At 36.9% G+C, this 27,428-nt stretch overlaps 1 protein-coding gene across 1 annotated transcript in view; it reads right to left on the bottom strand.

Moving 5' to 3' along the window:
- Positions 1-18,660, bottom strand: part of LOC128857297 (T-box transcription factor TBX1) — a 34,198-nt gene extending 15,538 nt beyond the window's left edge. Inside the window, exons 1-4 of the mRNA XM_054092995.1 lie at positions 17,256-18,660; positions 2,426-2,712; positions 2,108-2,337; positions 1,860-2,016 (exon numbers count right to left, since the gene is read on the bottom strand). Of these exons, the coding sequence (XP_053948970.1) occupies positions 1,860-2,016; positions 2,108-2,337; positions 2,426-2,712; positions 17,256-17,451 (870 nt within the window). The 5' untranslated portion in view covers positions 17,452-18,660. The remainder of the gene's footprint in view (positions 1-1,859; positions 2,017-2,107; positions 2,338-2,425; positions 2,713-17,255) is intronic.
- Positions 18,661-27,428: the final 8,768 nt, after the last annotated feature.

Raw genomic sequence — 27,428 nt, 5'->3', positions numbered from 1 at the left:
AGTGCGGCCAACTTTCAGTGAACTGCGACAGGCTACTCCAAAATCCAAAATGGAAAATTTTCGGATCTTAATTCTTTGAGTATTAATTTTCTAAATATTAGAGCACCTTTTAAACAAAAATAAATGAATTAATAACTACAGGGTCCGGCACTGATTAATAACTACAGGGTCCGGCACTCGAAGTGTAACCAATTTCAGACCGCTCGCGCAGCTGATGAACGGGCATCAGCTGTCTGTTAATTGGCTAAATGACAGTCCAGAGTATTGTTTACCAGAGCGCGTTTTGCCGAGAGTAAATGCGAAAAAAGAAAATCAGTAATAGATTTCAAACGTAAAAGTGTGATTGGATTATATTTGGCTGGCAAATCACTACCAGCGATTGTTCGCGAGCTCGAGCATCTTAAAGTAAATAAAGTATTTGTTTATCGCACCATTACTCGTTACAATGATACTGGTAGCAACGCAAAACGTCACGCGAAATGGTTCAAAAAGTGAATAAGCGGCTTGAGCGAACTCCCCGACAAAATGCTAATCAAATGGCGAAAGAACTGAAAATATCTGACCGTAACATCCGCTTCATACTGGAAAATGAGCTCAAAGTCAAGCCTTACAAGATACAAAAGGCGCATGATCACACACCAAAGCAGCAACATGTCAGACTTGAAAGAGCGAAGGAGTTGCTTTGCTTGACCGAAGCGGTCTCTTTTCCAAACATTGTGTTTTCTGACGAGACAATTTTTCAAATTGATCAATTCGTAAACTCCCAAAACGACAGGGTTTATTTGATCGACCGTTCATACGAGAATTTGAGTCATCGATTGGGTACCAGGAGGCAGCACCCGCCACAGGTAATAGTTTGGGCCGCTGTAACCGTAGATGGGCTCTCTCGAGCCTGGCGTCAAGATAAATGCGAAATATTTTTGGTAAAATATTCTGGAGGTTGCTTTGAGGCCGTTGGCAGACAAACATTTTGGTGGCAGACCATGGACGTTTCAACAGGACTCAGTACCATCTCAGAAAGCTCTAGTGAACCAAAGATGGCTAGAAAACAAAGTTTCGAACTTCATAACGTCCACATAATGGCTTTCGCTGTAAGTGCGAAGGCGTTTTGAACCCTACCTCACCCACCAAAAAAACAAAAAAAAACAAAAATGGCGGCCGCCATAATTAATTAATACTTAAATGATAAATTTCTGCAATGGTTTAGCCCCTTAACTATTCACATATGGCAGCTATCGATTGACTTTTAGTAATTACGTTAAATTAAAAATCTTAATAGGACGCCCATTAATTATTCCCAGAAACCCCTATGGCCCATCTTCAAAGGCTTAGCGAGTAATATTTTATGGCGAAAACTTCCGTATTCGTCGCTACATTAGAGGGGTAGAAGATTTGTGCATCTACATTTTCAAATAAGAAATTTATTTTTGAACTAAAAATAAAAATGAAATAATTCGCGTGCAAATCGCAAGATAATTTGGAACATAAAAATATCTGTGTTTACAGAGCTAAACAAAAAAATAATAAACTCTTTAGACTTCGGCACCTAAAGTGCACTTGCACACAAAACAATCAAACAATTACTATCGACTTCACCATTTTCCTAAATGATTTCCATTTCAGCAATTTTTTTTTTTTTCAGATCTTCTTTTTAATTAGTTTTTCGTCTGTTTATTTGTTTTCAGAAAAATGTGCGCAAATTGTTTCAATGAAATTCCATTTGCCGAAGTCTGGCTACACGGAAAACAAATTGCTGTCAGCCGTTAAGTCGCGTCGTGCAATAAAAGGCATATAAATCTTTCAAATTCTTTCTAGAAATATTTACATACTTATGCGAGTGTGGATAATTTGCCACTTACATGTCCATTTTCATCCAGTTGATTATTGGTCAGTTTAAGTTTGTCAAACGAAATGATTTGTTTCATCCAATTAGCACCTGGTGCTGGCGAATCGGGGTGCACGTGAATGCGAGGCGGGGAGATGGGATCCGCTTTGCCAGCGACCACCCAACTTGAGCTAAAATTAAAATGAATTATAAAGTAAGAAATTAAGCAATTAAGCGGCAAACGCCATCCCCAACGTCTTGACTCCCTACATCGACACTCACTTGTGGAATGCATAGCGATAGCGTTTGTCGTCGACTGGCACAAAGTCCATCATCATTATATAGGTCGCCTGCGGATCCAGCCCACCGATGCGCACCTGAAATGTGGGAAACATGCGTCGGCCAGTCTTGGTGACAATCATCTCAGTACCTTGCTCATGGAATTTATCCCACAAAGCCTTCGTTTCCAGCACAACGACTGCCTGTGCCAGCGTTGGATGTATTGGTTCCTCCTGTTTTGCGTGAATTCGAATAAAGACTTATTAACTTCAATTGGATTGAACGAGTAAATTCAACTCAAACAACTCTGTCGACACTTACACTTTTTCTGCTGTTGTTGTTGTTGCTATTTGTCGTTGCATCCTTCTTGTTGCTCTTATATTTCTTATTTTGTGTTGTAATACTGTTGTTGCCATTGTCGTTGCTGTTACTATAACTAGTATTGTTATTGTTGTTGCTGCTATCTGAGCAACTGCTACCCGTGTTGCTTCGAATGCTGTTGCCACCGCTGCTATTATTGCTCTGCGTTTCAATGTCTGACATCTTGGCGTCGATGTGTTCGAGTGGCTTGTATGAAGTGCGATCTTTGCCGGCAGTTTGTATGCAGGCTGATTTTGAAAGAGAAAAAAGTAATAGAAGCGAGTTTAATAATGCGTATTGAAAATTTTGCTGTATTGCAAAAACTCTCTTTAGAACTTTAAAATTAATATTTTTATATATATTACATAGAAGGTGAAGTTTAACATAAATAAGACTGGTTTCATACAAATCTTTTTGATGGCGCCATCTTTTTAAGAGTTAGTGCGTAGGCAATTACATCCCTAGCTGACTTCCAGTGAAAGCTAGGCGACATTTGGTTCAGTGGAAGCGAAGTTATTGCGTCTAAAGTGTCAGTATGTTTGGGTCATCGGTACAAGAATCAGTTTAGAACAAAGAGTTAATATCAAATTTTATTTTAAAATCGGTAAAACGTTTATCGAAACATTTGAATTGGTGAAACAAGTTTATGGCGATAATTGTCTATATCTATGGTTTACACGTTTCAGAGATGGTTGTGAGGACATAAATGACAATGAGCATACGGGCCGCCCAAAATCAGTAATCACCGAAAACTCCATCGAAATTGTCCGTAAATTTATCAAAAAGGAACCGAAATCATCGTTGAAATTCATGGAATCGGAATGGAATAGCCCCAAAACATCGATTTATCGCATTATAAGAGATCATTTGGGCTTACGAAAGGTCTGTGCACGTTTCATTCTGAACAAATTAACTGAGGACCAAAAATTGCTCAGAATTCCACATTTGAAAGAGCTGATTAAAGAGGCGAGAAAAGACGAGAACTTCCTTTACAACATTGTAACTGGTGACGAAACGTGGTGGACTTCACCGAAACTAAGCGTCAAAGTGCCGAATGGAAGGCCCCAGACGATCCACCACCTAAAAAATCGCGTTTGGAGAAGTCAAAAATCAAGTTGATGCTCATTTGTTTTTACGATTCCAAGGGAATTGTCCTCAAGAAGATCGTGCCAATGGGCCAAACCGTCAATGCAATTTTCTATCTTGGCGTTTTGAAGTGTTTGTTGCATCGCATTCGCAGATTTCGCCCTAATACCGCAAAGGAGGAAGCTGGCGCTTATTGCATGATAATGCACCATCTCATCGATCCACTCTTTTGACTGATTTTTTTACTTAAAATCCCATTTTAACCATCAATCATTCAAATTGCTTTTGGCCATGAAAGGAAAACGTTTTGCGTCCTTAGAGGCCATTCAAAAAGCTTGTACCGACATCCTGAAGAACATTCTGATCAATGACTCGAAAAGCTTTTAGATCGCCCAAAACAGTGAATCGAGGCCTATTTCGAATTAATGAACTCGAAGGTATCAGAAAAAAGCTCCTGTCGTTTCTATTTTAGCCCAATCTGGTATATTTTGGACTTCACCTAAAGAGGATATTTATAAGAAGAGTATAACTTAGTTTTTGACCTGCTAGGTAGCTAGGATCGAAATTTTTCTAAAAAAAAAACATATTTATGGTCCACCTTGACTCATATTCAACAATGTACATGGGCAACCCTACAAGTTTCCAGAATCGACATATGGCATTTCATTTTGAAAATTTATATTTGTTGAAGACGCCGGAACGATGCCGGCTTTTCGGTGGTGTGAACCGCTTCGTACTACTGATGAAGCTCATCAGGTTATCAATATCAAAAAGAAACACATCTAAGGAGAAGGTGCTAAGATGATTCCACCCCATCCTCTGCACAACTGACGAAAAAATAACTCGAAATGACTGAGTATCACTACATATATGAATGAATGAGTATCACTACATATATACCTCGCGGCCAATGTCCTATAGGGGCGCGCACGAAATTGAAGAGCTGCGATTTTGTTAATCGCAGAAGATCCCCGAGCGCCTGCCATCCACTCGTGGCCAGAAAGATTTCGCGACCTTACAAGTTTGTGTACTTGTCCAGCCTTCGCTGAGTTGACGTGAAGCCCACTTCTCTAGAAGTAGATCGTAAGCAGTCAACGGGATTCCAGTACTCTCGTTTCGCGGGGCAACTACCTCACAGGTCCCTTGTCTAGCCTGCTCGTCCGGAAGCAATCTGGAAAGCTCTTGAATGCAAAGGAGTGCCTGACAAAAATTATCACCATAATGAAAGAATTGTACTCGGGCGCTTTATGCCGCGTGAAATACGAAAACGTGGTAGTATGAAGTTCAAACCGGTGTTAGGCAAGGATGTGTATTATCTCCACTCTTGTTCAACCTAGTCCTGGACCTAGCAATGGGACAAGCGAGTGCGGTCAGCAGAGGCATTTCCTGGGGTTTATGCGGCCGGCTTGAAGACCTAGACTATGCGGACGACATTTGTTTACTATCGCACAAATACTCAGATGCATCAGCTAAACTACAAGCGGTATGCCATGCAGTAGCACATGTCTAAAAATTAACTAGCTAAGGCCAAAGTAATGCAGATTAACACCACCGAAACGCAAGCCCTTCAAATTGCCGACATTCCGCTTGAAGATGTAGGTGAATTTTGCTAACTTGGGAGCATAATTTCAAGAAACAGCGGATCAACAACCGGCATACGCAACCGAACATCTAAGGGACGCGTTGCATTTAGCAGGCTAGACAAGGTATGGAGATCAACCCACAAAACTGAAAATATTTGATGCCAACGTGAAGTCGCTAGTTCTGTATGGATGTAAAACATGGAATTTAACAACAAGCATATCCCAATCATTGCAATCCTTCCTAAACCGTTGCCTACGAAAGATAATGCGGATATTCTGGCCTGATATTATAAGCAACGATGATCTTTGGGCGGCTACCGGGAAAACACCAGACACATATTGCACAAACCACGGGATGGCTTCGCAAGGACAGCGCTAGACTGTAGGTGCGTGAGGCCAGCCAACACATGGAGGCGACAAGTAGTAGCAGAGGCGGACAGAGCAGGCCGTTCCTGGAGTCAAATTAAACATATAGCTCTAAATTATAACTTGTTAATTGAGGCGCTATATTTGATCTACGAACTATGGGAAAAATATATATTTATATATATTATCGAGGAGGGAAAGGGTACGTTTTTGGGATTGAGGAATGGAGTTATTGTATACGAGTATTCAACAAATCATGAACAAATGAATCAAATGGTTTACTTTTTATAATAGAATAAAAATAAAATAAGATACCAGCCCATGGCCCACCCTTTACTACTTGTGTGACAGCATTTTGGCTTGTTTTTATCTTCAGACGTAAACTTCAAAAATGCCCACACTTTTTTTCGTTTCAAACATGGAATGCCTTGATTGCTGGAAGAGTACATAATCCGCAAAAAAAATTGTTGAGATGAATTTGCAAAAATTATCGCATAAAAAATTCTTAAAGGTACCTTTTTAATTATCTTATTAGAAGAAAATATGTCTTTATTTTTAATTAGAGCGAATTTAAGTGAGAAATATTGAAAGTCAGTCGTCGCGTTACTTCGGTTTCTTTCGAAATATATTTATTTCAAGCATAATTTAATTGTACGCTCATTTACCATTGAAGCTCTTTCCTATCGAATTCTCTGTAAAAATGTGCTTGCATACATACTACCGCATGTTCACTAGGGCGGCAATCATTTTTTATCGAATTTGTTTCGGCGACTAAAATATTCTACTGGTAATTATGAACCGAAACGTCCAGGGAAGCATAGCATAGCATCGAGTCTTTTTATTTTTAATTGTAGTAATTAATCCTCAATATTTTTTTTTTTTTTTTTTAATTTTTTGCGAGAAATAAATTTTTGCTGAAACAGAGTTTAATCGCACTTCAACTTGTATTCACACTTGTAAACAAAATATGTAGTAATTAAAAACCAAATGGAAGAATGTACAAAAATTTGAAATTTGTCTTATATTTTAGCTCATGAACCGAATTCCTAATTATCAAATTCGGATGTCATACAACACTTTTTCACCGGATAAATAAATATTCAGTTACGGGTAAGAACTTTATATATTTGTTTCCTTGTTCCCTCCTCTCGGGAGCATAGGGCCTCGACAAGACTCAGTCTTGCGTTGGTTTCGTTAATATGTTTTGATTTCTGAGAGTGTAGGTGATTAGCCTGCCGCTACCAGTCCTAAATGGTGGGAATGCCCACCTGTCGTTGCTTAGAATGAACGGTTTCTGGCTGCTTGGAGCGTCATCTGTAATACGCAGACTATTGTGCGAGAGTAAGGATAGAAAGGATAAGTTTTTGGGGTTGAGGAATGGAATTGGAGGATTTTTTTTGTTTTATACGCTTCAACCTAAAAAATAGATTTTTCGGCTCTGAGTTTAAATTTAGAGTGCAAGCTCAAAAATCGAAGTTTGTAGCTTTTTCTACTTTATTATTCAAAAAAAATTTTTTTTGGCGCACAGTGTAATATTACAGTGAAATATAACGGAACATTATATTGCTTTTATTATCAAATTCGTTTAAGTGTTTAATAATTTTTTTCTATAATTTGAATTGTTATTGCTGTTCTTTAAATAATTTTTTTTATTTAAAAGTGGGGAAATTCGGGATTCTTCCTTGAAAATCGAGTTTCTTCCTTTAAAACAAGCCAATAGCGAAGGATTTTGAGAAAACTAAATATGAAAATTTCAATTTCTCGTATCCAGAAACAGTTTTTTTATTTAAAAGTGGGAAAACTCAATAACGGAAGGTTTTGAACAAAACAAATATCAAAAATTTAATTTCTCGTATCCAGAAATCACATAAAAACATTTTCATCCCAAAAAAATTATTAGGAATTAATAACAAAAACCAAACTTTTGGAGACTCGAAACCCATTTTACACCCATACTTCCGGAAATTTTTTGGACATAATTGCCAGTAGAATACTTCAGTCGCCGAAACAAAGTTGATTATATTCCTTTAGAACAAATTGACTCGCTCTAATATACATACAAGTATATGTAAGAAGTTTTTTAAGGGGGAACACCACTGTGAATGCGTGAAAGTTAAGTGATTTTCATAAACTTTTTTTTATAAGTAGGGATGATTGTTTGAGGATCGGACAAATTATAATTTATTTAACATATATTCAACTATACTGGCACAAATTTTTTATTAAAAAATATTAAAAATTGCAATTATTATTAATAATAATACAATGACGTCATAAAAAACTGATGCACCCTGGTGGCCACGATACAGCGTTGAAAAATCATCTGAAAGCAAAAAATAAAAAAAATCTTAATCTATACATCAATGGCTATCGCCGTACGTGGCTTTTTTTCTTTTATTTTTTTTTTTTTTTTTGAGAAAATGGTGCAGGTTTGAAAAATGAGTTTGTGTTTTAACCCTTTTTTTGTTTTCGAAAGGCTTGAAAAAATAATAATAGACGACTGTAGCCAATACATGTACAAAAATTAAAAAAAAAATTAAAATCGGTGCATAAGTCTTCGTGAAATCGAGGCCATCGGGTTCAGATAAGTCGTTTTGAGAAAACGCGTTTAAAGTTTTCATTGCCCGTTGTAACTACCTGCATTTATTGTATTGGGTATAACTTCGTCAATTTTCAAGATTTTAAGTTAAATTTTTTTTACATATTTTTTGATATATCTACTTTAAGAAAATGCAAAAAAAGAAAATCGAGTTTTTTGAAAAATCACAGTGGTGTTCCCCCTTAAAATGTCCCCCTCATTCTTTTCGTATGCTATATTTTCAAGGTTCTTAAAATTAAACAAATCACGAGTCCACTCTTTTCTTCTCTCTTTTATCTTATCTCAGATAATTATTCACTATTTCTTCGTTTTTGCTTGACAGAAAAACATTTAGCCGTGCCAAGTGCTAATTGATTTTCGAATTCATTAATTTCAACGATCCCTTAAAAATAAAAAAAATTGGGAGTACGAGTAAAACACCAAGTAATGGCGACAAAATGTTTCCAATTTTTGTTTTTTTCATTCAACCAACTGTTGTAGCATCGACAAGATTTAGACAACAACGCGTAGCACAAAAAAAAAACGAATTCAAAACCAGGACGACGGAGAAATGCATTCCAATGCCGTGTTCGCGACAATTAATGGTTTGCCGACCTCTTACGGTACATAGGTCAACTTGTGTGCTCCCAGACTTAGAGGCCTATGTAGATGTAGACGCAAATGTATGCTTTAGTGGCGCGCACTGAAGAGAGGAGAAGCTGGAGAATAGTTTTGGAGAATACAAAACTGTCAGTAGGGGCTCTCCCAAATTTTTATGAGTTCAAAAAGTAGAGTAAAATCGTTGTATTCGTATTCGTATTGTATTGTTTTTGCATTTCTTACGAAGTAGCTGAGTTGCTGAGGAGGAGTGAGTGGTGCAATCAACGTAAACGAAACAAAAAATGCAGATTGTGATTTATATGGAGGCAAACAGCCAAGAATATGTGCTCGTGCATGCAAACATATAAGTAAACGAAGAGGTATAATGAACAAATGTGCACACATATTTACATACATGCATCTGCACACATGTACAAGTACATGTAAATATGTAGTGCGAGTCTGCTTGTACATCCTGGCACAAGTATGTCAATCGTCGCTTTTCTCAGGTTGACTCGGCTATAGCTTCGCTCCGCTGACTAGCAGTTCGAAATACAAACGACTACCGCGCACGATAATTAGATTTGCCAAAACCAACCCAATTCATCATATACACTTCTCCGCTGTGACGGCCACCCGCTCTTACCTACTTCGATGCCATACTCTGGTGCTGCACTGTGAAGGTGGAGACGGTGACGGCGAGAGCGAGAGCGACAGCAGCAGCCATGCCTAGTGTACCACCTTCGCGCCACGCCACTTGTATGTTGCCACTAATTTGTCGTATTTATGGGCGACAAATCAGACATTCAACATGTTGATGTCTTCTTTAACAATCGAGATCACGCATGCCAAATCGCACAATTATTGTTCGTGTGCGTTCGTGCTTGTGTGTGTGCGTGTGTATGTGCACATGATCATCATCCTTTCAATATTCTCCACACCGCTTAAAGTGATATAAATCAGGAGAAAAAGTATAACAAACATAAACATAAACATTCGCTCTTCGTGATGGCAATTTATGTTGAACATTGCAAAACATTTTTAAAAAATGATTTATGTATTTTATTGTAGCGCAGCAGAAAGTAAAATTTCACAAAGGGCTGGGCGGCTGACTTGCTTGGCACAGAAATATTTTTTTAACTATGTGATCGTAGCATATTTTTACATCTGGTGTTGGCGCAAATTAATTCATCAGCAGAATTTTTCAAAAATCGGATAATTCTTTTAAGTTTTGTGTTGAATGCGTGCCATATATTCAATAATTCATAATATTGGAAAAAATTAGGTTGAATACTAGAAAGTGCCTACCTACTTGTGCACACATACATATGTACATTAGAATTTCCACTCAAATTTAGATACATCAATCCATTGTGGTGTGTACAGGGTCTTAACTTCCTTCTAGCTGGAAAATGGAATAGTTGTGGTCGAGTCGATTTGTGAGTGTTTGCGATGCTCGCCGTAGACATGAAACAAGAAATGATAGAAAATGATGGCGATAGCAAACGTCGAAGGAAATGGCATATGGCGTTCGGAGGCGTCATACATTCTATCAAAAAAATACCGTGAAATGGTCCATAAGACACAAAATATTTTTCATTCATTCAAATTTGTATTATCTTCAAAATAGGTCCTTCCAAAATATTACGCTTACAGTCTGTGTCAGAAGAAAAGAACCGTTTTTTTTGTAACTTCAAGATATATTTTGTTCTGCTTTTTGCTGCGTAATAGTCCCACTTAAGGCCTATAACACAAGTGCTAACTCAGGTTAGTGTTGTTCGAAACTTTCCCGTAAACCCAACCAGACAAAAATTATTGAGAAGTAAATGAAGCGTTTTGAGGCGGTATTTTTATGCACGCATTCGAAAGGGCCGAAATTATTTTACGCCGTGGCTGCAAAAGTGATTAAAAAATCAAAAGAGTTTGTTGTGATGTGGAATCAATGGTATAAAGTTGATGACTTTTCCGAGCGCGGCTTGAAGCGAGGGACGACAAAAAAGCAGGATAAAGTGATCGTCCAACTTTTTATGCGGGACCCTTCTTTGTTACTACGCCAAGCACGATCAGTTCTTGCTAAAAAGGGAATAGATGTGAGTATCAACACCATCGAACGTCAACTGAAGCAGGCGAACATATCTTACCGTCCCACATCATCAAAACCACTGCTCTCAGAAAAACACATTGCAAAAAACAAAAAAACAAGAAAATGACGTCACAGTAATGGACTGGCCTTCCCAGTCCCTAGACGCCAAGCCCATTGAAAGTGTGTGGGGAACTATGAAAACGCATATTGCGTGAAGTTCGCAAAATCTACTCCTGTTGGTCAACGAGCTAAGCAGAAAAGCTGATTCAAAGCGTGCCGAGAAGATGCCAGGCTATACTCGACAACGATGAAGATTACGCGGCTTATTGTATATATTATAAAGGGTGGTTAAATTTTAGAGCTGAAGCAAACTGTATGTATTCGGTACTGAGTAACGGGTGCGCTCTCTAGTACCGAGTACCGAAACGTTACCCACGAATATATTTCGTTACTCGCATTTTTTTGTAGTATGAGTTCAGTTCACGTAGGTAATAAGTTTATACGTGTATACAAACCTTTGCTGATGTACGTTTGTTTGCGCATGCGCGTATAACGCGCGCTCATTTCTTTCAGAAGGCGAATGGCAGACACTGTCAGAAATAATAAAAATTCTGAAGCCATTCAAAGAACTCACTGAAGAAATGTCTTCAGAAAAAAATATTACTGTTTCAATGGTCATGGCTTCGACGGAAAGTATGGCCAGAATTTTGGTCAGTTTAACTACGTATATATTAACAGATACAGGAAAGGAACTGGCAAATAAAATACTAACGGAATATAAAAGTTACAGAATTGTTACAGGCACCCTGTGTTATCTAAAGCAGCACTATTAGACCCGCGTTTTAAGCAGCTGGCAATTAGGTTTGATTTATCAAGTTATGAGTCTGCGAAAGATGCATTGAAAACTGAGCTGAAAAACTAGCAACACTGACGCTGATAACGATTCAATTTGGAAAGATTTTGACGCTGTGACGACGTCAGTGTCAGCTTCAAACTCTGTAGTTAGCAGCAGTATTATTACTATGAGGCAATATTTAGAGGAAAGAATTATATCTCGAAATGAGTGTCCTTTGAAATGGTGGCAAGCACGGGCAATTCTATACCCGGAGCTCTCGAGCTTGGCTGATAAATATTTATCAGTTATGGCTTCTTCTGTACCATCTGAAAGGACTTTTTCCAAATCGAGCCAAATATTAAGCGAGAAGCGCAGCTCTATTCAGCCAAAAGGAATGGAAAAGATTTTAGATCAGGAACGAAAGATGTTTGTTGTTTAAATGTTATTGCCAAAAAATACTTTTTGACACCTATTTGTTGCTTTTTCATTATAATTTGGGAGATTCAGCCAATACTTCATTAGCAGTTCTACACTTTCTTGTGACGTCGCAACGTCAAACTGTACGCGTACCATACGATACAACATATTCGATTCGTTGCGTTATGAATAAGGTATCAAAAGTAACGAGTAACGTAACGATACGATAGTAACGAGGACTCATCGTTATAGTAACGAACATATACGGGTTTGCTTTTTTTCGTTACTTTTACACCTCTATTAAATTTCAAGGGCCGATGCTGAATGTGGACCACACCTAAACGTCAACGACACCGATGGAGGTTATTTGAAAGAAAAGGTGTACGTCGATAAGTCAGCAACAATTCAAGAGCTAAAGGATGAGATAATTCGGCACATTAACGGCATAGATCCTCAATTATGCCTAGGCGTCATCGAAAATTTGGACCATCGAATGGAGGTGAACCGCCGAGGCCGCGGCGGGCATTTGGCCAATAAAATAATTCAGCCATATCAATATTATCATAATAAAGAGAAATGACAATAATTTTCTAAAAAAATTCTATTTTTTTCAAAATTAATACCGGCCCTTGAAACTTAACCACCCTTTACTTCCATGTAAAAAATTTTTAAATATATATCCTTTATACTTCATGAATAATTGCGGTTCTTTTTCTCTAACACAGACTGTATATCAACGAGTATCATTAAAACATTTTTCAAATGCATTTTCCGAAATCGACTTCAGTTCTCCGCGTAAATTCAGCTATAAGTCCACTGAAAGCGGGTGAATTGAAATTAATGAAGTTAAGCGGAGCCATTCGATTGTTGGTTGATGTTATTTGTCGACTTTGATCGTTGACCAGCGATCGATTCAGAGTGATAGGATTGTGTAATGGTGCGCAAAATCTATAACCCTGCCTTTTTCAATGAATTTGTTCTCCCAATCACCACATAACTGCCTGAGCTTGTTTTAAATCTCGATAATCTCTTTAAAATAAATACATTTTTTAAATAGTCAATTCCCGCACTTTTTTTACAGGGTTCAGTGCAATATTGAATATTTTGTACGCCGGGGAAAGGCAACATTTTTGCATTAAAACAACAACATCATTAATATTCCCTCTTGAGTATTAATTCACTTGAAGCCTATTTTTCTAAAAGAATCTTAAACAAAATAGGACCCTGATGAACTATTGCGATCTTTAGGCCCTAATTTTAAACCTCATTCCACATTTTTTGGTATATCAGACTCGCTTTTCACTGTTAATAAAACGATAACACTTCCGTCCTTCCATAATTGATTGCCCTGCAGTTTTATATTCAGTTGATGATTTATTTCTGTAACTGAACAGTTTTCGATTTCACCTTTTAACAATAACCAGTCTTTCTTGGACTAGCGCCAAAACAAAAATTTTCGTGTGCCCCTCGTTGATTGGAGCGGGAGAAGGGCAATTGTTGAGTTTATTACTATACAAAAACAGATAAAGAAATAGGCACGGAAAATGGACGTGAGATATGTCTATCTTTGAAGCTTCCTCATAACTCATGGTGAAAAGATTTTTAGAGGTATACTACCTAGCAGACCGTTATTCGGCTCTGAGCGAATTCGACAGATATGTATGCCGACGTCATTCGTTTTGTGTTTACCTGAGCTAAAGCTAAATTTTGTGAAACACAAAATTCTTTTGTCATGACATTTTTCTAGCCTGTTCTAATTAAAATGGAATGCTTATAATGTCGTAAAATATACATTTTTTAATAATTAGTTAAATAATTCACTCAGTTTTATTTAGCTTTACTTTTTTTAACATCTGGTAGTATTGCCCGCGATGGCAGTTGTTGTTGGTGTTCTTCTGCTTTCGGCGATCAAATCTCTCTCTCGCTACTGCAGTGTTGCCTAGCTTTGGATATAAAAACGCACTAAAATGCCCATTTAAAGAAAATAAAACACCAAATTTTTACTGAATTATTTAAAGAACTCTGAATGCGTGACAAATTGTCCTTAGAATGTGCGTTTTTTTTAAATAAATGTGTTATGCTTATGTACAATTTCATTTATGAGTTTTTTTTTTGCTAAGCGAGACTCTTTTGTTAAGAAAACGACTTATTTACTTTACTTGAGGTTATGTAACTAGATAAGGTACTCTTTTAGTAAAAATGTCAGTAAGGTTTCTTTAGTATTTTCTGGTATTTTGTGGCTTATTTTTACAATGAAAACATCTCTTGATGACCTATGTCACACTAAGGATTGATGGCCGGAAGAAACGATTACACCTCTATGGTTTTAATCCGCAAAGTTTAGGTAGCTTTAAATTAAAAAAAAAGAAACAAGCACGAAACTTCAAAATTTTCCCATTTTGGGTATAAAAAAGCACTAAATTTATTGCGAAGAGCAAATGGTTGGCAATACTGCACAAATCACGCACTCTTTGATGGGCGCAATCTTCTTTCTATCATTCTTGGAGCAAACTGTCTATCATCTTGCTCATACCTCATAACTCAGATCTTACTCTTACTCAGAAAGAGATATGATTGCAACAAAATTGTGAAAAAAAGGTTCAGCAAATCATTGCTTCTCTGGTATGAAATACCCTAAATAAGGGGTAAAATGCACAGCCAATTAAACTAAGTTCCGATGTACGCAATGTAAAGGCAAACGCATCAGACCATTCCACTTCTAATCCATAATAGATGATTATGTCTACTAAAACGTAGCGAAAAATTATCATCCCCCAACACCGCCGCCTGGAGCAATGAAAAGCTGTCTCCGTCCTGGAAAAAGGCATCATCGTGAAGCTGCCGAAGAAAGGCGACCTGCGTGACTGTGGCAACTGTCGAGGAATAATCCTACTTATCACCATCTTGAAAATTGTAGCCATAGTCATACAAAGCAGGCTCAAAGATATCGAACGCTCCTTAAGAGGCGAGCAAGCTGATTTTCGCCCTCACCGAAGCTGTTTTGACCAAGCCAACACACTTCGGATTATAGTAGAACAATCAGTTGAGTGGCGCTTCCCCCTCTGCATGCTGTTCGTAGACTTCAATAAGGTGTTCGACACTATCAAACGAGACGCAATATGGCTGGCATTGAGTAGAAAGGGAGTTCCCACCAAGATAATCCGCCTCATAAAAGCCCTCTACGAGAACTCCGAACTAGCTGTGTCTCACAAACGAGATATCAGCGATCCATTCACTACCAACGCAGGCGTAATCCAGGGTTGTCCCCTGTCGCCCCTTCTCTTCGCCATTGTCCTTGATGACGTCATGAGCAAACTGACCCTGCACAAAAAAGGCATCGCATGGAGTTTCACCAGGCATCTTAAGGACCAGGACTTCACCAATGACACCTGCCTCCTCTCTCGCAAACTCTCTGACATGCAAGCGAAGACGGACAGACTAGTCGCGCTGGCACGCACTGTTCGGCGCAAGTCCGTATTGTTGTACGGAAGCGAAACATAGCTGGTCTCTAACACCTTCAGACAGAGGCTACAATCTTTCGTCAATAAATGCCTCCGCATCCTCTGTATGATATTTTTGCCAAACACCATCAGTAACGACGCACTGTGGAGATTAAAGAATGGCATTGGATTGGAACCCGCAAGGAAACAGAGGTCGCGGTCGACCAAAAAGTACTTGGAGAAGGTTGATGCTGTGCAAACTAGCAGATGCCGACATCTCATGGGGCGGTGCAAAAACCATAAACGATGGCAGAGTCTTGTCGAAGCCCTATGCTCCTGAGAGGAGGGAACAAAGAAAAAAAATATTAGATTGGGAAAAATTAACTCCATAATTTTCGGTAAAATTTTTGCGCGAATGGTTTAAAACTGTTTCATTGTCGATTTTTAGCTACGGTCAACTTCGATTATTTTAGAGATTTTGTTGTCATTTTCTTTAACATCAAAAATGTGTGAACGGCATAAACCACACCAAAGTTGCACGTAATTAGCTGTTACAGAATCGGCACCATAAACACCATTCACAATTTCAGCGGCCTTGCTTGTCGCCTCTATCAAAGAAAAAATGTAAAACGTACCGAATTTGGTCTTTGATTACTTCCATTTTTAACACCCTGTAACTCACAACTGAATGGAACAAACGAAAAACAGCAAACTATTTTTTTAGTGCAAAATTTCACCTTGACAATCAGCATAAACTTTAAATTGTTTTATCGCTACTTTACGAGATATCGATCACTACAGCCATCTACTAAGAAACTAGTGGATTTCTTCTTCCCCAAACAAATACATATTACTTCAGTGATTTGCAACTTATAAATGTAGTTGCACACATTGATTAGACGTTTTCACCGATTATTATTTAGAAATGCTATAGTATAAACAGCGGGCGCCGTGGCCGAATGATTGGTGAGTGACTACCATTCAGAAGTGCATAGGTTTGAATGTCCGTGCATGGAACACGAAAGTGATAGAAAACGTTTTTTCTAATAGCTGTCGTCCCTCATCAAAAATATCTGCCGTTCGGAGTCGGCCTGAAACTGTAGGTCACTCCATTTGTGGAACAACATCAAGACGCACACCACAAATAGGAAGAGGAGCTCGGTTAAATACCCAAAAAAGGTGTAAGCCCCAATTATATATGTGCCCATAATTATGAAAGTGGTCTAAGTCATATATTTCTTGTTTCGAGATATTTAATGAATTATGTTTGAACGAATTAAAAAATATTTTTAAATTATGCGACATTTTAATTTATAATTTTCTTAGTCTTGATTAATGCAAATTTGTTATCAATATGAAATTTTGTATAAGTTTCACGAAAATGTTGTTTTTAAAGCTCTAATTGATTTAGATCATTTTAAAAATTAATTGAATGTCCTGTAAATGACTTAATTCAATAAAGAACTATGAGTTTTATTCGAAACAATAACTTTAATGATGATCAAGTAATCAATTTTTATCACTTTTTCTTGTTTTTAAGATTCTTAAAATGTCCATGGTAAACTGGAGGGGTGTATGGTGGTAAGCACATAATATCTTTATGTTTTTCTTCCGTTACCTTTATGCATTAAATGCATATAGTTTAAGATAATGTGGATGTGAAATAAGTGATAAACTCTGTTGACAACAACTGAAGTTGACTTCGACCACTTAAATAATTATGGCCCCATATATATAAACTAATATACAGTTACAGAGTAATTCAAAAATCTTAAAATATTATATGCATGCATGCTGTATTACCTTCTATCTGTTTCATCGGGCTCAGCCCTCCGTTATACGAGGTGGCCCAATAATCAGTCGTATAGCAGCCATAATCCGCAATGTTTGTACTCAAACCGCCGTTATCCATAAAAGACATTGTGGAAACCATAGCGCTGGCACACTCGGTAGGTCCCATGAAATTTGTAACGGGTCGTCGGTAAATAGCCTGATGCATAACAAAGCAGGACGTGTGAGTGTGTGTGTGTGTACGTGTATGACGTAAACCACAAACAACAGATTACGGGTTATTACGCTTGACGGTGGATCTCTCGTTTTACTTTACACTTTCAACTCATCAATTGCAATTCAATTGTTTAATCTAATATTGGCATTGATTTCATTTGAGTTGGATTGTTTGAAATATTTTCACACTTAGTTTTTCGCGCACTTGTCAAATTATAACTAAATTTCGATTACTCTTTGCAACTCGCGGTTGCGAATGAGGCATTTTAAATGAAATTAAGAGTAAATCATTTCACATAAAAAACACAATAAAAATGTCGAAAGCGGAATTGCCATTTCCTTGCATTGCTGATGTTGTTGTACAGTATTGTACATTTGATGTTTGTTTGTGTGGTAGGCGAAATGTCAGAAGGTGGTGAAAAGCTTTGCGATCTCAAGACATGTAACACACAACAACTTGGCTATTTGCTCGGAACAGCAAAATTGATGAAGCGTTTGATGAACTTGCAAGAATTTCATTAATTTTTTTTTGTTTTGTTTTTAGTCAAAAGGAAGATAAATCGCACGTACAATGTGGCATGCATATGTATATGTATGTCGGTATGTATGTGGTTTCTACGCGATCTGCAATAGATCTCAACGCGCGCGCAATAAATCTTTATAGACGAGTATATCCAATGCGATCAATCAAATAACACTTCTCTGGCATATTATTGAACTACAACTACACGAACTTGCACATAATTACATACATACAAAGCTTTGCTACATATTTAACATATCCATCACACCCGACTCGCGCGACCAGCGCTGAAGTGTTGATGATTGTGATGGCGCTACCAACTTGCGAATTGTATCTTGACACTCTCGTTTTCAGCGCGTTCACCTCTTTAGCACTGCAATTAAACTTTCAACTAGTCACACCCCGTTAAGCGCGAAATGATGGAATCGCTTCGATGGCGCTTCACCAATGTTGAGCCATTCATTTGACACCTTGTCGGCGATATGTACGATTAACAAAAAACACAAAAACACCCGAAAACACCTACGATTAGTTTGCGGCGCGAAATAATTAAATATGTCTACAAGTGGCGGTAGGTTCCTTAACCTTGTTAAGTGTCCGGATTTGCGTAATGAAATTTTCAATTTCAATTTCACTTTCCGCGTTCCCAATGTGTTCTGTGCAACGGATTAGAGTAGAATAACGGCACTTTTGGCACAGAATCACATAAAAAGGCAAGGCGATGCGTACATTTCTGTTGCTGATCAGTCGCATTACATCAACGAAATGATCCTCCAATGAGTGCTGTGTTTGTGTTCTCAAAAGATCTGTGTAAACTGCACACACAAACATACTCACACACAAGCACGCACATATGCAGATGCTTTGCTTTCTATCTTTTATTAGATTTGAAATGATCTACATGTGGAAGGGTGGGAGTATTTCGTTTCCTCACTCACTCAATTTTCTTCAAGTGTTTCTAAAGCGAAGCAGTTTTCGGTTGGTTAGAAATGTTCGGCCAATCAGCTATGCGACTTCATAATTGGTGGTTTTAGTTTGCTTCGGCGCTGTTTAGCGGTACTCAGAGAGCTTATTGATATTTTCATAAGCAATTGTACAGTTGACTTGGGATAAATGTCTTTATAGAAAACTTAGAAGAATGAAAAAGTTCAGTTTTGTGGTTTTGAAATATTTCTTTGAAAATAGCATCCAAAACCAAAACTCACGCACTGAAGTCTAAACTGAAATAAGGTAAATTCGCGAGCTATACAGTGACAGCTTATTTGATGCAGCCAAAAACAAATTTTAAATATCAAATATATTTTATGGTATTTCCATTACAGAAAAAAGTCTTATATTTATTTATTGTTAAATAACATGTTTTATTTAATAACAAAAAATGTTTCTTCATATGAAAGATATGACAAATTAATATTATATAATTCAGTTACAGTTTTGAGGTCACAGCTTATATGATGCACTAAATTAAAAGTATTCAAAAAACATTAACACATTAATATTTCAAATTCATTATTACGGCTAATTGTTAGTGGGGTATCCCTTTTGATTTAGAACAGCTTTTAATCGGGAATTCATAGATTCTACAAGTTTTGCTGTATACTCGGAACTAATTTTATCCCATTCTTCCTGTATTGCCCGTTTCAGATCAGAAGCATTAGAAATATTATGGTTTCTTATTTTATTTTCCAGCACTGACCTCAAATTCTCAGCAACGTTGAGATCTGGACCCTGTGCAGGTGTCTGTACTACATGTGGGCAGTTCCAGATAAGCCAAGTTTTTACAATACCAGACGTATGCTTGGCATCGTTGCCTTGGTAGAACCTAAACGAATCCCTAATGCGCATTTTTTCGCTCTTTGTACTAAATTATCTTTTAGCAGATCCAGATACATCTCTTTATTCATGTTTCCTTCGATAAATATTAAATTTCCGATGTCATGCAACCCCATACCATCTCACTGTCCCGCCGTGTTCAACTGTAGAGCGCAAGTTACATGGTTGAAGCGGTTTTCTCCAAACACAGGACTTCCCTTCAGACCTGAAAAGGTTAAATTTGCTTTCAAACGGACTTCCAGAACGGAATGTATTTGTTCAAATTTTGTCTGCAAAACTCTATTATTTGTTTTCTATTACAAGCATTAATCAACGGCTTATTTCGGCCAGTTCTCCCATGAAAATTTTCTTCGCGCTGAACTCTACGAACAGTTTCAGGGTTACAGATCTTGTCTAAGTATTTTTCGCCTTCGTTCGTTAATTTTGGATCGCTTAACTCGGGTTTTTCTTTGCGAACAATCCACCTTTTATCTGCATCATTAAATATTTTATTTGGCGCAGATCTGTCTTTATCTTCTATCCTGTCTTCGTGGCGAAACCTTTCTATAATGTGCTGGACAGTTGAGGAAGTAATAGCAACAATTTCTGCAATTTTTCGTTGGCTTTTGCTCTCTTTATAATGACGAATAGCGTTTTCCGATTTTCAAAAATTTAAATTTTTCCAACTTTTCTTTACAAAAATCACAAAGAAAATGGCGATAATGTCGAAAATGTCGGTAAAATCACAGAAATAATCGGAGTTGACCGGCATGTAAGTAGTCGTAGTATCGCCCAAGAGCTAAAGATCGACCATCGCAATAACTTTACGCAAAAATAATGGATTTTTTTTTCTATATATTGTATATACTGGGGCTAGTAGGGGAGAAGCTACTATTTGGGGTTTACACCTTGATGTTTTCTCACAAATAGAGTGACCTACAGTTTCAAGCCGACTCCGAACGGCAGATGATTTTTTATGAGGAGTTTTTCATGAGCAGAAATACACTCGAAGGTTTGCGATTGCCTACCGAAGGGCTATCGGTATTAAAAACCACTTTTTCTATCACTTGGACACTACCAAAAGGTAATCACGCGCAAATAAAATAAACAATTGTAGCAAAATACTCAGATATATTAAAAAAAAATGCAACAATAAATCTTGAAATTATCAATTAGACGACAAAACTGAACGCTTATGTATAGTGCTATACTATCCCATTTTGCTTAATATTTGCATATACTCGTATAATACTTTTCAGTGCTCTGTTATTTTCGTTAAAATTTGTTTTCAAAAGAGTATCGAAATCAGATCGCAGAAATATATAGGTTTTCGCGAAGCCACTTTCATCGATCGAACCAAAGCATAGATTTTCTGCCAGTTTACCGAATTTTAGGAAATATTTGCAAATAATCTAACGAAGACGTAATTGAGATTGCTACAGTGAAAGTTACTCAGCTATTTTTACCACATTTTAAATATTTCTGTGCATGTATTATAAAGATATATTTGTCATTATAAGAAAAGGCAAGTAGGTTCGAAAGTCCGTGCATGAAACACCAAAATGAAGAAAAACTTCAACTCCGTTTCCATGAATTTCAACGATGATTTCGGTTCATTTTTCATAAATTTACGAAAAATTTCAATGAGCTTTCGGTGATAACTGATTTTGGGTGGCCCGTATATAATTGCCATTTATGTCCTCACAACCATCTCTGAAACGTGTAAATCACTCCTTCATGTGTCACCAATCCTTCATTGATAGTCAGCTAGGGATGTAACTTCCAACGCACTAACTCATTAAAAAGATGGCGCCATCAAAACAGTTTTATGACGCCAGTCTTGTTTATTTTGGACTTCAACTTGTACATACCCAATATACATATATACGAATATATAGTACTCGAAATAAATAATAGTAACTAAAATCTTAATAAATATTTTTTCAGCATTACACATTAAAAAATAAAGCAATTATGAACCAAATCAATCACGAACAATATTTTTTTGTTTGTACATATATATCTCGTACTCACTGTAAATTGCGCTGCAGCTTCTTGAGCGCAAGTGCATTGACTCTCTCACGGCTGTTCAGACTTTCTAACTGCTCTCAAATGCTGCTCCGCCCACTCGCTTTAAGAATCAAACGAAATTTGTATGTTGATGCGCTACTATTCGTCACAATTTTGTGTGCTGCCTTAAAAGGTGCTCAATAAAGTACCGTAAAAGTGCACATGGCCCTGCATGCGGCTACTGTTATGGCAAACTTTAGAATTATTCTATTTAGATTACGGCAGTATTTTGCCATAAAATCTAATTACCCCATAGTTCAGATACTAAATCCGAATCTAATTGCAGCCATTGAAATACCATTTGCATGATCGTATCTGAAGAAAGTGAAATAGCCATTAGGAGTTCCTCAATACACCGCACAGCCCCAGCGACTCTTCGGCTGCAACTTTTGTTCTTTTTTTTTACGCTCCGTAAACATTGGCTGCCCTGGCGAGAAAACAAATAGCCTCTTTACTCACTGCGGGTGTTTGCATTATAAAATGGTGTATCTGCGCCAGCAACAACAACGCAAATCAGGCGACCGCATGAGCAACGAGGCGCAGCATAGCCAGTCAAGCGATAGTTGAATTTTTAGCGTATTTTTGTTCCTGTTTTGTTTGAGTTTTTTTTTAATTTCAAGTTATCAGTCGTTCATTTTGTTGCGGCGCGTTTTTGTTTGATGCCAAAATTTAGTGCAAGCAACTACAAATACATATACATATTGATTACTCACAGTTCTTATTCTTATTTCCGAGATTTGTATACCCATTTACAAGGCAATTCCCCAACATTTCCTTTAGCACAAATTGGTGCTGTTTGGAAGCGCAGTGAAAAAAGCAGCAGAGTAGTGTTCTGGTTTTTGTCATTGACAAAATAATGCGAGTTTTGTGATTGCTTCGTCTGATTGTCTGTACTCTATCTTTAAGTTTGTATCTGGTAAATGCACCAGACCCTGGAACGCCACTCCTATTGTGTAGTTTACCTGTAGAGCAACATTAAGTTAACAAATATTATGAACCTACAACAACTGCCTACATTTTTAGGATACACAAAAACACTTTAAATTAACAAAAATATATGTACTATACATACAATAGGTGCATGTGTATGTGTGTATGTAAGCGGTTTTAGTTGCTTTGTTTTCGCCATTGTGTCTGTTTTGAATTGGACAGAAATTTATTGCTGCTACTTCAATCTTGCCTTGTTGTTGTTGCTATCTATAATTTGCAACCATTTAGTTGTTATTAAGAGCAAAGCATCATTAAGTTTTATTTACAGCAAAGTGTAAATTTTGCATTTTACTGGTTGATATGCAGTATAGGGTGCGTTTCAAGTCCAACTTATTTTTAAATAACTTTCCAAAACTAATTGGAAAGTAAACCCTAATTTTGAAATTATTAACAATTCAGATTTCTCTACTGACTGTTCAGCTTTTGTCTTCATGATGTCTCGATAGTTTGAGAATTGCTTTTGAAAGTCAAATTAAAAAATTCCAATTTTGGACAAATAAGGTTGTGAATATTAAAAAAATTAAAAATGGGAATATTACACAGCTATGGACAGAGAAATAGCGCACTCCCCACAATAACATTTAACGATGATTATTTTTATTGGATGATCAAGTACAACAGTTATTTTTAAACAAATCTATTATTTTATTTCAGTATTATAAATAAGAAAACAGTAAATAAATAACAATTCAATATCTACAATTATAATGAGCCCGAAAAATCGGTATTTATCGCATTTTGAACTGAACACTGAAATTTTCGCTATTTATTTATTTTTTTTTTTTTACTTTTTTTATCGATCTGCAAGGAAAATAGAAATTAGTTTCTTTTTCAAATTGGTTTGTATTTCTTACCTGATTAGTATTTTGTTAAGTATTCATTATTTTTTAAAACTGCTTCACTTACAAGCGCGTGTAAACTTTCTATTAACTTTCGAAATTTCTGCAAACAAATAAAGTTCCATGCTTCTATCCAGAATTGAATTTTTTATTTTTGGAATACCAATTTTTCATTAATTTTGCTGTGTGCTTTGGGCCATTATCACCATTAAATAACCAATTTAGTGGCATGGACTCAAAGTACTATGACTCTAACGTATTTTTGAGAATAGCAAGATAGGCAAACTTATCCATCTTGCCATTTATTATTACAGTTGGTGCAACCTCATTCCAATAAAATTAACGCCCGCCGTAGCCGAATGGGTTGGTGCGCGAGTACCATTCGCAATTCACAGAGAGAACGTCGGTTCGAATTTCTGTGAAACCAAAATTAATAAAAAAACATTTTTCTAATAGCGGTCGCCCCTCGGCAGGCAATGGCAAACCTCCGAGTGTATTTCTGCCACGAAAAAGCTCCTCATAAAAATATCTGCCGTTCGGAGTCGACTTAAAACTGTAGGTCCCTCCATTGGATGGTGCATCTTGGTTTATAAAAATACTGTTTCTTCTGGGCTCTGTGAATTCATTTTCAATCTGGTATATTCAATAAATCCTGGATCATATAAAAGGGTTATTTGTTGAGATAAGCGCCGCCAAGTTCACTTAAGAACAGCAAAAAGCCTGTCAACTGGGTGGCGAGCATTGTACAATACCTCATTATATGGGAATTTTGGACTGCGTGAGGGATCACTACCTCCTCTCCACGCGATAAATCATAAGCCAAATACTTAAAGGACAAATTCGCGTTGTTTTAATAAGTTTTTTTTTTAAATGTAAATTCAAAGTTTTGATTCAAACTACTAATTCTTGGTTTGTCGGTTAATTTAACTATGATACACCAAAATTCTTGTCGTTTAGTTCGCGATAATCGATAGGTTAACCAAACAGCTGATATTGTTTTATCGATTTTCGTTATGAAATGGGTTACTGAATAGCGAAATCGGTAAAATTGTGGTTAAGGAAAGAAAACAACACGAATATCGTTAATGCGTTAGTGAATCGCACTACTGGCCTGAAATTTTATTAGGTTACCTAGAGTATCTACGAAGTAATTTATAAGCAAGGTGGGAGCAAAAACTATTAAGTTCTAAATAATAAATGAAAAAAAAAAACAACTTCCTATATTTGTTATTATTTTTTCTTATGTAATTAGTGTCTCTATTCAAGTGAACCTGTAAATCCCAGTATTGCAGCTGCTGTAATTTTACTGCTGCCAAGTACCGTTAGATGGAATTGTATTATATTTTGCTGCATGTTTATTCTCGATTATCGGATCATCAGAAACTGGTGAGTTATTAGATAAAATACGATTTCTTTAATTACCATTTTATTCCACAAAAATTATTGCCTCTAATCAGGTGAACTGAACTGTACGTATGTTTATTGATCTTTGGAATAAACTAACATTCCAAAAATAATATTTTTTGTTAATTTAATAAATTTTAATATTTTAATTTTAATTTTTTAATTTTAATTAATTTTTGGTACGTTTTTTTAATTAAAAAAAACCATATGGATCACCCTTTATACAAGTATATGCCTTCCAAACCAAAATTGGTATCAAGCAAATGCGATCTGGAACATAAAACCCACCCTGTATTTAAATCTTTTCGTCCATATGAGTAGGCGAGTCATTCGGACGCGCCTGAAATTTTATTAAAACACTTTTGAAAGATATAAGTATTTTTGCTAATTTTAATATCGTGTGTAGGTTCTGAATTACGATTAATAAATATATTTGCCAATTTAAAGCAGCGGTCAGCAGTATAATAAGAGAAACATTTGCTGAATTTTAACAGTTTAACATTTTTCAAAAAATATCTTAAAGAACTTGCAAATATAATATATTTTTCTAGTACACACTCGTACATACAAATATTATACTTTTATATATATAATTTGCGCGTACACCCTTTTTGGGTGATTGGCCGAGCTCTATATTTATACTTATATAAAATATATATAAATGAATATATCAAAAAATAGTCAGGCTATTTTTAAAAAAGGCGATTCAAATACGGGGTTTTTTTTATGAGATTAAGCTTTAGGATTTCGTCTACCAAGAAACTTTTAGTATCACATTTCACACAGTGCTAGGTTGGAGACAGAGTGGAAGCGAAGCCAAAGACGAATTGCTTGCGTACGAACGTACGATTCTAAGCAACCGGAACGACTCGGATTTATGTGCGGCCAAGGACTGTTACTTCAGCAGTATTCCTCGTATATGCATGGGGAATATTTTGCTGCTACAACAACAACAACGAATTGCTTGCCTTGCGGGAAGCTGGCAAATGCCCATAGAGGAAGACAAACGGGATGTTATAACAGTTGAAATGATGAAGAATTGTTTCTATTGTTGATTTTCGCCTTATTTTAAAGGTGAAACTAATAGGAAAAAATCAATTCACGAAATAAATTTGTCTAGCGAATTTTACCTCTTATATAAAAGTTACGGCAAGGCAAACAAAAACTTTTCGATTATTCAAGAATATCAATTAATACATTTGATTCCATTTTGTCAAAAATTAAGCCAAAAATTTCAATAAAATTCCAATCATGGCCGGTGAAAGATCGTTTGTGACTTTAAGGTAGATACCCAAAGGGGAAATTTTGACGTATTTGTCACTGCTTTTGAGGTAGTTGGCAGAGGGGGATGCGGTGTAACACTTAGAGTAATTAGCAATATTTGGCGTCCTGAAAACCACGCCATTCATGGCTTTGGAGATCCTTATACATCTGCCACCCCTACATCTCTTCTGCAAATGCACCGCGGCCTGTTCCGCTTTAAGGTTCAGAGCGAGCTCCCAATGGAAGACTGCCTCACATGGACATTCAACCATCTTAGACTCCTATACCGATATACCCAGTGATTGTGATTATCATCCTCCCATTCTCTGCTTCGAAAGAAATTTCTTAATGAAAATCTCTTCTAGACAGGAATGACTTGAAGAAGATCCATCACCCAATACACCCGTTAAGATCTACACGGACGGGTCTAAAGTGGATACCGGGGCAGGATCAGGGTTATATTGCAAAGAGCTTTTTATCAGTGAATCCTTTAAACTACCTTTAGTGCTTTTCAAGCGGAAATAAACGCTATTCATGAAAACTTAAGATGGTTAGAGATAAACAGAATATCATCAGCAAATATCTGTATTCTATCAGACAGCCAAGCTACCCTACCGGCCCTGGATGTGTTCCAAATAACATCAAGGAGTGTCTTACATTGCCGCCAATCTCTTAATGGAATGGCTAAACAGTATCGTACTGTCTTATGCTGGGTTCCAGGCCACAGAGATATACCAGGGAACTATAGGGCTGACCAAATTGCAAGAAAAGGTACCTGTATGCCAAACATAAATGATTTTATGGGGTACCTCTCGCAACTTGTAAGCTTCTCATTAAGGACGCATTAATCAGTTCTGTAAATCAAAGATGGATTAGTGCCAATACCCGTGAAATTGTTAGGCAAACATGGCCAAGGCTAAATCTACGTCTGTCCAGGAGTATTATAAAATTGAGTAGACTTCAAATTAGCACCTTAGTAGGGAGCGTCGCAGGACATTGGCTCATAGGAAATCATGCAAGGAGATTAAGCGTTTACATGCATGAGTTCTGTCGTATCTGCAGAAATGA

The sequence above is a fragment of the Anastrepha ludens genome, chromosome 3 (genome assembly GCF_028408465.1).
Source record: "Anastrepha ludens isolate Willacy chromosome 3, idAnaLude1.1, whole genome shotgun sequence".
NCBI lineage: Eukaryota > Metazoa > Arthropoda > Insecta > Diptera > Tephritidae > Anastrepha > Anastrepha ludens.
Note: the sequence above shows the minus strand (reverse complement) of the source record. Positions and strands in the feature narration are given on the sequence as shown.